At 46.2% G+C, this 15,248-nt stretch overlaps 1 protein-coding gene and 1 long non-coding RNA gene across 5 annotated transcripts in view; one reads left to right on the plus strand and one right to left on the minus strand.

Annotated features, from left to right (window-relative positions):
- Window positions 1-15,248, plus strand: part of KCND3 (potassium voltage-gated channel subfamily D member 3) — a 94,192-nt gene that overhangs the window by 68,242 nt on the left and 10,702 nt on the right. For all 4 annotated transcript variants that reach the window (XM_090124411.1, XM_090124410.1, XM_090124413.1 and 1 more), the window contains exons 3-4: window positions 1,785-1,947; window positions 12,536-12,637. In XM_090124411.1, coding sequence (XP_089980537.1) covers window positions 1,785-1,947; window positions 12,536-12,637 — 265 coding nt within the window. The remainder of the gene's footprint in view (window positions 1-1,784; window positions 1,948-12,535; window positions 12,638-15,248) is intronic.
- The window catches only part of LOC149915038 (uncharacterized), an 82,564-nt gene that overhangs the window by 53,761 nt on the left and 13,555 nt on the right, over window positions 1-15,248 (minus strand). The window lies entirely within an intron of this gene.

Here is a 15,248-nt window from a genome sequence, read left to right on the forward strand (position 1 = left end):
GCATATGATTAATTTTCAGCCCTATTGTGTTAAGGGGCAGCAGGAAAAATGGAGAAAGATTTTTTTAGAACAGTGTTAAATGAGGTAGAAGACCTTGTCAGTTGGCAAGAGCTTCAAAACTATCTTGGCATAAAGCAGCAGCAGCTAGAAAGTTAGCAGACATAAATAGCACGTTATTGATTTGTGGTATTGCAAGGGGTTTTAGTGCAGTGAGTGCAGGTGAATGCAGAGGGATTCTGCTTGGAACAATTAAGCTTTCACGAGTGATGTCTGAAAAATAAAGCCCCAGCTATAAACCGCTTTACTTTCCAATATTTGCTCCATCAAACACCAAAATATCCCAAAGAAATCCCAAACGCCACCTGACAGCAGAGAGAAGCCTCTCGTTGCCACTCGAAGGGCCCAGCCTTTACTTTTAGCACCGTTTTCCTGTTTGCTACAGAACTGCAGCAGTGCTTGCAGTGGGGTTTCCTACAGCACAGCCTGACCTCCTGAGCCACAGAGGAACTGTGGGAATTCATGCACTCCAGTTGTTTCACATGGCCATTTCAGTGCCAAACCTATTTTTTCTTTTTTCTTAAAATAAAACACCTACTGAAGGGTTCTGAATCAACAAGGCCAGTGAATTCAGCGTCTATGAGAATCGTGGTCCTGCCTTACTCTGGGAGCATCAGCTACAAGGGAGCTTTTTGCTACACGATCAGAATAATACACCTCCACTGTCTGAACGGGTTTCCATTTGCCCACCAGCCATTTGCAGAAGAGAGCTTTGAAATCCCTCGTAGAGGGCAAATTGCAGAGGAGAATGAGCCTCCAATGGAGGTTTCCATTGCAATGGCTGAGCTCAGGGCAGTGACATCTATATTGCCAACCTCTGGTGCCCAGCTGGCTATCAGGAGCTGGGCTGTGAGATGCAGTTGGTCACAATTAAGAGGTTCCATCACCTGGGACGCCACACAGGGATTGTGTCAGGCCAAACTGTAAATCAGAACTCAAAACCCCAATTACCTTTTACAAAGCGCATTGGTTTTCTCTACTTAGAGCTGATATCAAAGCTTAAGTATAAAACTCCTGGAGAAAACTTTTGTAATTTGCAAAGTAAAACCCACAAGCTGCAAAAAAAAAAAACCAAAAAAGCACTTTACAGAGTAGTGATTTGTTACGTGCAATCTAAAGAACCTAAGCCAGCACGATCTTCCATCTGCGCAAAAAGGATTATTTCATCTCTGATTCTGCTGGTAGTATTTAACATACAAGTTACAACAGTTAATGAAAAGATTGCTGGGTCAGGCTCTGTACAGAAGTTTGAACGTTTTTCACTTGGATTTATTTCTGAGAATTCACCTATTCCTGAATTCAGGCTTTGAATGAACCTTCCCTTTCTAAATGCAAGGGAACTGGGGCGTCCTGAAACAGAAGTGTAAATCAGTCCTCATTTGCAGCTTGATACAAGGGAATGAAAATAGATGAACCCGGTCCCAAGCAGACACACAGCGTTGTTAGGGCTGTTTACACGGGGAGGCGGGTGCTAACTGAGCAGGGCTGTGAGCATGTTGTGCTCAGCAGCTCACAACCTTTCTGCAGGCAGTGCCCTCCATCGGTTTAGCTCAAGTCATCATCAAAGCACGATGCCATTGCTGGGTCAACAGAGTGTGGGATTTGTTGCTTGTCTAAGCTTTGCTGTCTGGATGCTCACAATGCTGCTCACAAAACCTGAAAAGGTTTTTTGGGAGCCATTGCACGGGTCTGAAGGGGGAACGTCCCCTGTGTGTGTTTCCCTCCAGCTACGGTGACATGGTGCCCAAGACCATTGCTGGGAAGATCTTCGGCTCCATCTGCTCGCTGAGCGGGGTGCTGGTCATCGCCCTGCCCGTTCCTGTCATCGTCTCCAATTTCAGCCGCATCTACCACCAGAACCAGCGTGCTGACAAGCGCCGGGCACAGAAGGTAAGCAGCTGCAGACAGCACGCACACAACCACGGATGACATAGCAAAGCAGCTCCAAAAACAACTCCAGCTCAGTGCTCTGGCCAGGCAGTGTGCTGAAGTTGTGTCCCAGTTCACTTTTTCCTTTATTCGTTGGACCACGTTCCATGCGATGGCGAGGCAGCGTATCACCAAGGCTGATGCCGATACGATTGATTGCAGCTTTTATAAGGTCCTCTATATTGACAAGCGGTGTATAATCCCCCCCATTTGAATTTCTAATTCCCCTGATATCAGATTAATTTCTGGGCTGAGAAAGTTTTCTCAAGTCAGAAGCGTGACTAATTTTCACATGAACTCCACTGCATGAATACTAAAGAGAGCCAACAAGCCAGCAGCAGGCGGCCGGCCGTCTCCCTGGGGATGGTCAGGACGCACACAGGCGAGAGCAGAATCTGCTTTGGTAACAGCCTTGTTCCAGCATCAACCTGCAGTGATTAAATTTCTTCTTTGGGAATAGAAGTTTAGTAATAGTTAGAACTCTGTCCCCATCTAATTAAAGTCACAAAGACGTTTATGTGGCTTTTTCAGGACGGCTGGATACAGCTCACTGCGCTTTCTCAGTCCTTGAATACATCCCCCAGCTCGTTATAAGCAGAGTTGAGGGCACACAGCTTTGAAGAAGTAGCACAGACATCTTTCCTAAGTTCCTAGCGTGCTAAATAAATTCTTTTTCTCCGTTAATTGAGGATTAGATTACGTTGTTATTATAAACTGAACTTCTTCCAAAGCACCGATTCCAAGAATCGTAGCTGGGACAAGCCAGTCTGAAGGCTGCCCAGGCTACAGATCATTCTGCTGTTGGCATGAACTCAGATGAAGTTGTCCAGTGAGAAATAATTGAGGCAAAAGTATTGCAAGAGTGTCCAGTTAAGGGGGGGCCCACGGTGCTGGGGTGTGAGTAAGGGGACGGGGGTGGCTGTTACAGCAGCCAAGGAGAAAGGTTCCTTGAATAGAAAGGGGGAAGAGCAGAGAGCAAAACAAAGCCACCACCAGCAGTGATTTAGTCAGCTCGGAGGTAAATTATTCCTTGCCAAACCTGCACTGCAAGAAAATTAATTACGGGGAGATCTGGCAATCTTAATTTATTGTGCTGTGTCATCAAGGTTTGTTCTCTGGCAGGCGGCAAGGACCAGGTCACTCTGAATGGGAGACAAATTGATCATGTCTGACAAGGTTCACTTTGGTAAAATTGTGTTGGTTTTTTCTTCCCCCAAAGACTTTTTTTTCCCCCTTTTCACTGACGTGCTAAGAATAGACCTTCCTGACATTGAAGTGATGCCGTTCTTCACCGAATGTCACAGCCTCTGGTTTTAAAGGAGAATTTGACACTTAACAGGCTTGACAATTGAATGACTTTGTAATTCAGGTAGTGCTGGTGCCTCCCTTGCTGTAATCAGCTTGCAGTGTGTGTCTGGTGCTGGCCTGAGGACGGCTCCTCGTGCCTCTCTACCCCAGAAAGAGAAGGCAGAGCACCCGGGGCAGCTGCAGGGCACGCTGCTCTTTGCCAGCAGTAAGAAAGCCCAAACAGTCTATTGCTAACAAGTTAGAGACTGTGCAATTAACAACCCCAAATGACAACGTTACTCCCACCTGAGCGGGATAGTAAAGAAGTGCGTGGCTGAAAGATTGCCAAAAATACAGTGTGAGAAGAATAAACATGGCCAGAGAGCTTGGTGCAGCAACATCCCAGAAGGGTACATGGCTCTCCCAAGGTTTGCTGCAATGTTCCAGACTCTGAAACTGTTAGAAGTCCAGTAAGGGTCATCTGCCTTGAGCAAACTCCACCTGCCCTGGGGTAAGAATAAAATCAAACCAGGCCACCACAGGAGTTTCCAGCAGGGACCTCTTGCACAATGAGGTATGCTCCTCACATTTGTGCAAAGGGATAGGAAACGATATAAAGGTTAAAGCACTGTGGAAAACCCTTTCTGAGGTGTGTTTATCCTTTAAGAGATTGGCAAATTGAGCCCAGACACTGGAATGGCCGATGATCTCAGAGGGATCAGCCTAGCTTTAGCAGGGCATTCCTTTGGGCTGAAACTGAAGCCACCTTCTTCTAGGAATACAAAACATGAGAAATCACAGCGCTTGGTTTCAGATCTGCAGTCAAAATGCTATTGAGCACTCTAGTTTCTCAGTCCATCGATTCATTTTATTATTTGGTGTCCTCCGATCCCATGAGAACAAGCAGAAGCCTTGAGAAAGCCTTCTCATTTCATCCCATAAGCAATATGTTTCCAGAGAAGAACTGAAGCCCCCAGTTTAGGCAAGAAAAGGGCTACCTGGGCAAAAGCATGCTGCAGAGCAGCTCTCACATACAACTGCAGCACGGGACCGAAAGCTGCAACTTTGGCTGTCAAAAAAGCGGACGTACAAAATGAGGTGAGACAGAGGAAAAGACACATTGCCTGGTGGGTGAATTAAAGCGTTCCATCACACAGCCAATAGCAGCAAAGAAAGGGACGTGGGGCAAGGGAAAAGCCATATCTTCTCAGATGGAAGTTGACAAGAGGAAATAGATGGAGGAAGGTTACTCCAGAGCACACACAGCTCCTCATGAGATGGTTGCGCACACACAGCTACGACTGCAGGCGGATGCAGAGGTAACTATGGAGATGCTGAGAGGGGCTTCAGCCACAAGGAAGGGAGAGTAAGGACGCAGATAGCTGATTGAGGCACGTTGGAAACAGCCTGTTCCAGAGCTGCCGTCGCTCCCAGAGGCACAGGAAGCAGCCACAGCACTGCCAAGAGGGAAAGCGGTGACGAAGAGAATGCTCAGTCCCAGATTTATGTCATCATCTCACCCATGAGAAAGACAGCCCACACACCCGTCAATAACAGGGCCATTATAATAATTGATTTGCTACAGAGCATGGGAGTCAGCTTTGAAATGTTCTGTTTCTCAGCTGACACCCTAAATTTTGGAGGTGGGTTTGCGAGCTTCATTCAGAGCGTGGAACAGAACGGCCAGAAACAGTGAGCAGAGCAGAGCTGGGAGCTCAGCGACAGAGCATGACTCAGTCCCAGCAGGGGATGGGGTTGGGAACTTCAGGAGGGAGAGAAACAATAAGGTTAAATCTGGAGCTGGCTGACATTTAAAAAACATGGTTTTGGGTTGTTTTCTGCCCCCCCTTCCCCCCTCCCCGACTACAATGAACCTTCATGGAATATGCTTTCGTTGTTGTTGATATTTAACAGTTACTGACAGGGAGAAAAGACTTCTTGTTTTGATTTTTAAAGAGAGATTTCAGGTTTTCTGGGGTGGGTCAGTGTTTGCTGCCTCCCCTAATGCAGCTCAGGGAAAGGAACAAAGCGACCAGGCAGCCAGGAGCCCTTCCTCACCACTTGCTTTCCTGGGTGTTATGAAAGAGGAATTTTCCACCAGTTCAGCCAGTTTGAAATCCCTGGGTGCCAAATTACATAAGACGACTAAGTGTAACTACCCCATCCTCTGAAAGCAGTGATTGAAATCAGCAAGCTAGAGCTTATAGATTTAGCCTGCAAAGCAAGCCCATTTATCTAAATACCGAGCCTGTTGTCAATAGTGGCCCAACGCCCAGCTTAAATCACATCCACAGATATCCAGAAGCTTCTCTGCACTTGTTTCAAGCCTTGAGACCCTTTCATGTCACATCTCAGCCATAAACAGGTAACAGCCACGATGCTCAGGAGCCTGATGCATCCATCCTGGGGCTGCTCCTCGCAGGAGGTACCCACTCCCACCTGTTGGAGCTGGGCTGCGCAGCAGCTTTGGCCAGATGGTTCATTATGTAGCACAGTCGGTAGGATTTGTAATGGCTGAGGTTGCCTGCTTCATCCCAGATGTCTAAATAAATGCAATCTGAAATTGCCTTGTCAAGGAGACCAGCATGCAAAAGCGTTCAGCCAAAAATGTCATCAAGCTTTGGATGTGGGTTCTGGAGATCAGAATCTTCGCTGTTACCTCTGCAAATTACTTATTTTCCTGTTGCACTTAAGTAATGCAGAATCAAGTGTACTGAGTGCTAGTTAGCATCCATGCAGTCCCATCTACGCACGTAACAACACCCCTGTGCCAACTGCAGTGCGTGGTTATGTCTAGATGAAGGGACATGGGTGTATCCACAGGCAATAAAGTGGGTAGCAATGGAAGCAAAGCTCATTGCCATTGCTCATTTCTGCCATGCCAGCAATTAGCAGATGAAGAGCAACATTTTCCCTCAAGACTTGTGGTGCTGAGATGACAGCAAGGTCTCTACGTGCCCAAGTCTGTCCAATGGACAGGAAAGCCCTGCAGCCTGCCAGCACATCACTCAGGTCCTCTACAGCACTCCCCTGCAAACACTCCCAGATGTCTTTCACAGAAAAGTCCCAAATCTCATTATTCCACTCCTCCCACTCCACCCAGCAGCTGTGGTCTGCAAAATCTGACTCAGAACACATCTTTGTTGCTTGGAGGTCATGAAAATCCAACCCACCAGTAGCAGAGGATATCTTCAGCATCAGATCAGGCTCTCAACCAGCACGAGGCAGGCCCTTTCTGGGCACCAACAAGAGCCTGCCACCCTCTGTTGTCTCCCTACCACAGCCCATCTCATTGTTTTGACAAACACTGCTGCTGCAACAGCATCACCCTCCTATCCCTCCCTCACTGTGACTCAGGTTTCCTTAAGCATAAAACTGGGATTAATCCACTTTTCTTCCTGGCTCAGTGGCTTCTTGCCGTTAGTTTATGCGCACATACAGGGTTATAAAACAAAACCATCTCATGGCAATACTATCCATGCCCAGGATTTTACATTTGCACATCGGAGCTGCTGCACAGCAGTTCTCCCAGCCATCCCCAGCAGCAAGCAGAGCACCAGGAGCTGCTGGCAGTTCTCAGAACACTTTATGGGGAAGTCAGGGCCTGCCTGCAAGCATTGTGCAGAAAGAAAGAGGAGCTCGAGTCGCCACACAAATTGCTCCTTTGGAAATAGTTTCTCTCGTTTCTCTTTGTCGCAGTGGAGCAGAACTCTTCTATTTACTATGCAGCCCACTGCCTGCCAGTAATTCGAGCCACCTGTTCCTCATGTAAGTGCAGCCATTTAGACCGAACTCAGCATTAACTCTGAACAAATACAATAATAAAGAGTAATTCTACGCATTGTCCGGGAGCTCCAGCATCCACAGCCAGCGCCTTTCTGTCCACATATGAAACATCCACTGGTTGGTAACTGAGTCAGGACAATTAGGAGCCATTCTGATAGGAACGTGCAACAATGCTGGAATGCACAAACAAGGGCCAGAGAAGTGAGTAACCATGACAACTGCAGAGCTTTCTGCTGACAAACCAGAGAGCGCTCCAGCACCCGATATAGCACGAGAAAGCAGGTTTTTCCCTTGATGTTTGCCAAATCAAGGCATGTCGCCAATGTTTTGTGGCTGTCAGTGTAAAGACGTGAGCTGTGACACACATTCTTCTATAAGCCTTCATTTACCAGATGTGACCACGGGATGGGTTTGGGAATAAAGAGCAAAGACGAGAAAAGGAACGGGCTACGCAGAAAGAAAACGTCAATAGAATGGCAACTAATTAAACCTGGTGGTAAATACGTGCAGGCTGGAAATCAGAAGGCATTTTCGAAATAGATGAATGGGGTTCTAAAATAGATGCCCTGTAGGAGTGAGAGCTTCGCTAACACTCATCCAGAGCTTAAGTTTGTCATGAAAACATAAAGGAAGTTGGCAGCAGGACTGGACCAGCCTCAGGGCTCCCTTCCCAACTAATGCGTGTGTCCTAAGTCAAGTTCTGCAAAATTTGGCTCTTTCCAAAGTTCCATTTCATCAGATTACCTATGACCAGTACAGAAGCTGAGATCCATTAAGCTCCATATCCTGTGCATCGTTCTGTAAATAGGTTGAGCATCATCTTCAGCACTGGAGAAGATTAAGCAATAACACCTGACATGATCTTCTGTTGCTTTAATGGTGCCCAGGGTAATTTAGGATTAAAAAGAGAGCCAAAGAGTTGGGGACGGGAATGTTTCCTCTCTGGATAGTAATGAAGAGATCCAAAATAAGATCAAGGTCTGATTGTAAGAGGTTCTATCAAATCGTATAGGAATATAAGGGGTTCTACACAGTCTAGTTTTCATACGTAGCTCTACAACATACCCCCCCAAAACACATGGCAGAATGCTTTAACGTAAGGATTTGGAGGAGCAAAGTCCCCAAAATGCACATACCTCCTTTTTTTTCTTTTTAATAAAGAAGTTGAAGTGACAGAAGGATTACCTGCAGAAATCAACACTTCTGACTCTGCAGTAACTCCATCGCCTGCCATTGCAACAGCCAGACGGAACGAGGGTTAGGAGAATAACCACTGGTACTTATTATATGGGCCATTTGCTTCTTAAGCAGCTGTTATTCACACACACTTCAAATGCATGTAATGACCTGAGTCCTAATCTGGCAGCCCAGCCTGCTTCCAAGCTCTGCTGAAGTTGGCATAGCAGCTTCCCAGAGCCCTAAGTAGGACGGATGAGCATCACTTGGCTGTGCTGAAGAAAGCACTCTACAGGCAGTAGATTCATTTAACTTCCTGACAGCTTTAGTAACAATAAAAAAATAATTATATATATTTAAATAATAGTTTGGAAAACACAGTTATTCTATCTCAAGTTACAACCACATATTGAGTTCCTGCTCAGAAATACAAACTGATGTCATTGCTGAGTTCCTTTCAAATGTTGATCTAAAACTAGTGCCAAAAGTACCCCAGAAAAGATCATTTCAGGAAGGTGAGAACATCACCACAAGAAAATACCTCATGCTATTCCATACACCGAGCCCCACTGTTAGGTCTGCAGGAACCCCATTTCAACGTTCAGTCTGCTTTTCAACCATTCCATACCCTAAAACTCACTATGTTCTTTCCATCGAGTACACAAGTGCAAACCCAAGCTAGCCACAGATGCAGACAAACGCAAGAAAACGAAGCATTTACTGCGTGGCTGTGATATTAGACCTCAGAAATAAAAATCAAAAGGATTCTGTTGATTACTTTGGAGGAGAGCTTCATTTCAGCCTTCAGGGCCCAGCAGTGTGCACACATTGCACCACTGGACTGCAGCTGTCACCAATGGCACTACTGCTCAGACTACTAATGGCTTAGGAGGAAAACCACAAAGCACTGTTAATTGCCCAGCACAGTGGCACTTTCTGCCAGGAATGCTGAGCGTGGCTTTAGCAGATAAAGTGAGATAAGAAGGATGATGCTGACAGGAGGGGCAGCCCAGGGAGGGAGCAGGACCTGATGCAGGCGCTCCATCGCCTTGCTCAGAGGCACTGAAGATCTGGAAAGCTGAAGACGTCTGGCAAACGTGAAATTATGTCATAGGTTGTAACTTAATAGCTTGTAATACCACATAAATCAAGAGTGAACGTCGTCTCCGTAAGTACTAGATGAAAATCATTAATAAATAATAATTAGCTGTTTCCTGGGCCTGCCATCTGGTAAGCATTTCTCCTAGCCTGCAACTCCTGCTTCTTTCCTGCTCCAAAGCGTCTAGAAGATGAAGACACGCTATTCTTTCTCCTTCATTAGTCCCTTTGGGAAGTGCAGGTAGCCAGGATGCTGCCAGCCCCCTCCCTCACCCCACTGCCTCACATGCACAGGGCTTCACAGCTGCTTATCCCAAATCTCCATCCTTACAAAGCAGCAAAGAGACAGAAGTTACGGAGACCTGCCTTCCATCCAGCTCTGAAGAACACACGTGCACCAGGACAACCAAATTAATCACTCGAACCTGCAAGTGGCTGTCATTAGTATTATTATTTTCATCCTAGAAATTATCTTCCAGATTAGGTCATACGCATTTTGAGATCCTGCTGTTTCCTAGCAACTCCTCTTCCCGCTTCACATGCAGACACAGCGTGCCGCTTTCTTTTCCATTTTTAGACTCTTGGAGCAAGGGTTATATTCAGAAACGGTGATCTCAGGCCTGGCCCTGACGACCTTTAGTCTGTCACATCTGTGGGCGAGATGCAGAAGGCAGCCATCCCCACCAAAGACACTTGCAGCACACTGTCAGAAAACCCACAGTCCAGCACTTGTGCCCCGCAGAGCAGAAGCACTGAGATAACAGAACTGCACCATCAGGTGTTACAAACTGTTTGGAGGAGTCCATCAGCCCAGTGCTCTAGCTTAAATATGGGACAGAGCAAAGTTCCCTATAAAACACTGCTCAAAGCTTGCTTGGGGTGCCCTAAGCGCAAGGCTTCAGCTTCTGTCATTTGCTCCTCACCTATTTGTCTCAGCTCCTCACCTTTACTCTCAGCTGCAGTCAGAATCCTGCACCTTGCACCAACGTGAAGCGTGTACCTGAACATCACAACATCACAGCTTGCACTGCTTGCTTAGCACGCTTTCCAGGTAACACACAAACAGGTTTGAAGCATGGCTTTCGTACTGTTTCTGGTCCAACTGGGGAAACTGTCTGGAGGGCCAAACCAATTTTAGGCACCGATTTTAATTAACTTCTCTAGCTGACTTAATCAAGATATCTACCAAATTTAATCACGATGCAGGCGCGGTTAGGTGATGTGACTCTCCTAGACAGCTTCTGTGCGAGGAAAATAGGATTAATTCCTGCCCTGCCCCACTGACATTTTTTAAAATAACAGCGTCTGTTCTAAACTACAAAAGCTATGGGGTTTAATTATTAAGATAGCTAGTGGCCCTGTTTCAAAGGAGAAAAGAGAACAGACCTCAGAAACGAACCGTCTCCAGTCCATGTGGAGTACAGCTATTAATATTTGATCTCCTGCTAGCCTGGAGGCAAAGGGAATAATGTTCATTACAAGAGCCTAAGACTGAATCCACTTTAACAATTGACTGAACTGATGATGATAGCAACCGAAGGCGACGATGAAACCATTCCCACTTATGTGAGGTGCCTAAGTTGTGAACTCTGCAGCAAGAGGAGCTGATGTTCTGTCAAGCTCAGAAAGGAAAAGGAAAGGAAGTCTTCTGGAAACAAACAGACATCTTACATCTCTCCATCTGGCACTTGGGCGTCTGAATCAGAAAGCCCTTCTGAAGGCAGAGGTTTAAGTCTGGAATGAGCCAGCTTAAGAAATGCAGACTGCTCAGCTGGAGGCTCAGGCAGTGCCTGCCTGCAGTCCCTGCACGTTTTCATGCAGAGGCCAGCCTCTGTCCAGGTCCCAGAGAAAGAAAACCAGGAGAACCAATTTCCCGTTCTTGTTGCATCTTCAGTGCAGAGTAACTTCCAGACATTTCACTCTCATATACTTGGAGAGTTAACGTTAAGACGGGACTAATGAAATCTAGGTGAAATATGGAAAAGAAATTCAATTTTGGATGTTCCCATTTCGGGGTGTCAAAAAAGCATGCCTATTTTTCAGCCTGGTCATAACCTGTCCCTCCTAATTAAGGCTGCCAGCCCGTATCCTGCACATGTTGTCTCCTGAGAAACTGCCTGCTGGAGCAGATGCTTTTAAGGTTCAACAGATCTTCCAAATACTGAGAGCCAGAGTCACTCATGCACGTACAGTAATAGAGCTCCTGGAATTATGACACTCTCTGGACCCACGGCAGATATTTGCCTCTTGGCTTTACTCTTCATAAAGCGCAAACCCATTAGCACCTCTAATTAGAAGGGAAAAAAAAAAATCACGGGTTCCTTGTTATTTAAAAGATTATGCAGCATTTTAAAATACAGCACAATGTAATTATTTTTAATAGCCACAGCTATTTCATGTATTTACTTTTAATGGTGTTTGAGTCATAAATTAACAGTAGAAAAGAAAAAGGCAAATCAGCACTTGACAGAGAAGGAGACAGCATTTGAAAAGATTAACTGGGAAGCTGAAAACCTGGGGGATCAAAAGGGAAGAGGGCCTTATTAGCTTTTCTTTCTTGTTTTGTTCTGGGCTGCTTTATTATTTAACTCATCCCTCTAGAGGTCAGGGATAAATGAAAGTGAGAAGAGTGTTGATGCAGAATGACTTCTGTCAGTTTGCAGAGAGATGCATGTTTTTGTCCCACATCCTGTATTAACAGCTAGCAAAGTTAATGAACTAACAGTGCTGGTGTAGAGGACAAAAGGAACAAATAAAGTGCCTTTCTGTGCTGTAGGATGAGGAACGCAGACTTTTTGATAGCATTTCCCAGCATTAAGCCAACGATCCACGCTACTCAAGTGGACAGTGGAGCAAGTTGCCAAACGTCACTCAGTTCAAGACAAGCACCTGAACAAGTTGCTGTGCATATTACCCCCCACAGAAGTGACTAATAACTTTTGAAAGAACAAACAGATCTGCAGGAAGCTTTTTCTTATCTCTGGGAAGGCTGTTAGCATTGGCAGATCACCCACTTCAGCTATTTGTACTCAGGCAGGCAGACCTGCACCAGCTGTTCTCAGCCACAGCCTCATCCTTTGAGCCCCCGCTTCTCACCCCCAGGACTTTTCAGGTACAGAGAGACCCTGAAACGTCCTTTGTCCAAATACAGCCAGCACAGCTGTGCCAATGTGTAACTGAAGCTTGTTTGTTCCTCCTGCAGAAAGCTCGGCTCGCGAGGATCCGCGTGGCCAAGACAGGCAGCTCCAATGCCTACCTGCACAGCAAACGTAACGGCCTGCTGAACGAAGCCCTCGAGCTGACGGTGAGTGCAGAACCCCATCCCTGCTCCTCCAGGCTTCCTTCTCTCCCCATTGCCACCCAAATAACAGGATGGCCAGGGTTGGAAGGGACCTCAAGGATCATGAAGTTCCAACCCCCTGCCACATGCAGGGCCACCAACCTCCCCATTTCATACCAGCCCAGGCTGCCCAGGGCCCCATCCAACCTGGCCTTGAACACCTCCAGGGATGGACGGGGCATCCACAGCCTCTCTGGGCAGCTGTTCCAGCACCTCACCACTCTCATAGCAAAGAATTTCCCCCTGACATCCAACCTCAATCTTCCCTCCCTCAACTTCAAACCATTTCCCCTTGTCCTGCTGTTATCTCCCCTTTCAAAGAGTTGATTCCCCTCCTGTTTGTAGGCTCCCTTTAGGTACTGAAGGCTGCAATGATTCACCCCCAGCCTTCTTTTCTCCAGCTGAACAAGCCCAGCTCCCTCAGCCTGTCTTTGTAGGGAGGTGCTGCAGCCCCCTGATCATCTTTGTGGCTCCTCTGGACCCTCTCCAACAGCTCTGTGTCTTTCTTGTACTGGGGGCTCCAGACCTGGACACAGTGCTGCAGATGGGGCCTCACAAGAGCAGAGCAGAGAGGAACAATCACCTCCCTGTCCCTGCTGGCCACCCCTCTTCTGGGATTCTGAAATCATTCATTACTCAGCTTGGCAGCCTCACACACCAAATGGCATTACACCCTAACTGCCCTCATGTATGATTTAGGCAGTGTGGAGAAATACTCAACTGTATACAATGTGCTGGATGAGAGGAAAACAATTCCTTTAGCCAAGGAAGGATCTGGGCTCCTATTGTGGACCAGCTTCGTGGTTCCCTCAGAATCCAATGCACTGAAGCTCTTGGAGCTGTACTGATTTACACCACCCAGCACCTGCCCATGCTAGAAATATTCACACTCTTTCAAACACAGTTATTTATAGAAGTCTCTCTCTAACACGGACCATCTCATCGTGCCCAACAGGACAGGAAAACATCCCCTAGCTCCTGTTTCAGGCAGTTTGGTGGTAGGTTTATTTTTAATAAAGGCATCTGGAGGCTAATATTAGCTATTGAGGAGGAAAAATCTAAGTGCGTCAGATTGCTCAGCAGAATCGGTGAAAAGGAGGGGAGGTTATTACATTAAGCCTGATCAACACCAGAGCTAGTTTTAGTACATTTCATGGATTCCATTTCAAATAAATCAGCCTTTCTTGCATGTGGGGAGCAAAGAGCAAGATGAAGAATGTCTAATTGAGCCCTCCTGAACTCCTTCATGCATCCTTACTCGAGGCTTAATCCTTCAAACATCTCCTGCTTTCCCTGGCATGCATCCTTGCCAGGGTGTTGGCATTTGTAAAACCAAAGCTGAAAACCCCTTTCAGCTCCTGCTGTTACAAACTGCTTGTTAGGACCTGAGCCCATCCCTACCCAGTCTCAGTGGCACACAGAAGCAAACTGTGCATCATATGGGATGCTACTCTGTGCACACGTGGATAATGGAGTTGGGTCCTTTGCAACCAGAATTGCTTTTAAGCAGACCCTACAAAAGCACTTTACTCGAAGCACACATTTGAAAGGCAGGATGCCTGGATCAGTTTGTTCTCTCCTCCAAAACATGTCCTGACTGCACATCCAGCATCTCCTGCTCAACACTGACAGATCTGCAGAGCTGGAACCACGTGCTGCTCTTGAGCAAAGTTACTGCATTAAGATATTGAGACCAGGAAGACAGGTCACTCATAGGCCACAGCTTTATTTACGAAATGTCTATTTCATTTCCCAGGAACACACCAAAAAAAAAAGTGACTACAAGTTTAAAACTTGCTTTAGTGCTTTACATTCCTGGTTTTTAAAAGTGCCAGAGGAGATGAGCATGGATACTCAGTTTTCACTTGATCTTCCAGACTGTTATCCCAACACGAATCTCCTCACATCTCTCACTAACCAAAAATCCCTGCCAAGACCACTTGCAGAACAGCAGCTGACACACCAATGCTTAAATCCAAAAACGCACAAGGTTACAAGAAATATTTGGCTGAATGGGTTCATTTCCTGGCATTTGTCCAAAAATAACTAGAAAAAAAAAAGGGATCATTTTTTTTTTCTACAAAACTATCGTACACACAAGGAGGATAACAAAAACGTTTCTGAAGAGGCTCTGGAGGATTTATTTTGCTTGTTGAAAGTTTGAGATATCTAGTAGCACCCAGAGAAGATCTTCGCAAGCTTTCCTGAGTGCAGCTTGCTTTCTGATGGGCATACAGCTCTAAATGCCACCACAACTCCACTAAGATCCACGATTTCCACTTTGAAAAGCACTGATTGTGCAAATTTCTATTGATAATAATAATAATGATGTAAGACAATATCCCACCCTAAGGAACTTCCTATTGAAACAGCCAAAAGCAAGGGCTAAGAGGAAGGAAGAATTGCCATCTGCCTGAGACATACAAGAAATAGTTTACTAGAACAAGAAACCTGCCAAAGAGATGCCTGGCATCTGCATTACCACCAGGAAACAAGCTCTGGCTACTTGAGGGCCATGCTCACACCCAGAGCACAACACAAGTCACGTCTCTCCACCCAGAGACAGCAGCATCAT

Source organism: Phasianus colchicus, chromosome 25 (assembly GCF_987193195.1).
Source record: "Phasianus colchicus chromosome 25, bPhaCol1.hap1.1, whole genome shotgun sequence".
Classification (NCBI taxonomy): domain Eukaryota; kingdom Metazoa; phylum Chordata; class Aves; order Galliformes; family Phasianidae; genus Phasianus; species Phasianus colchicus.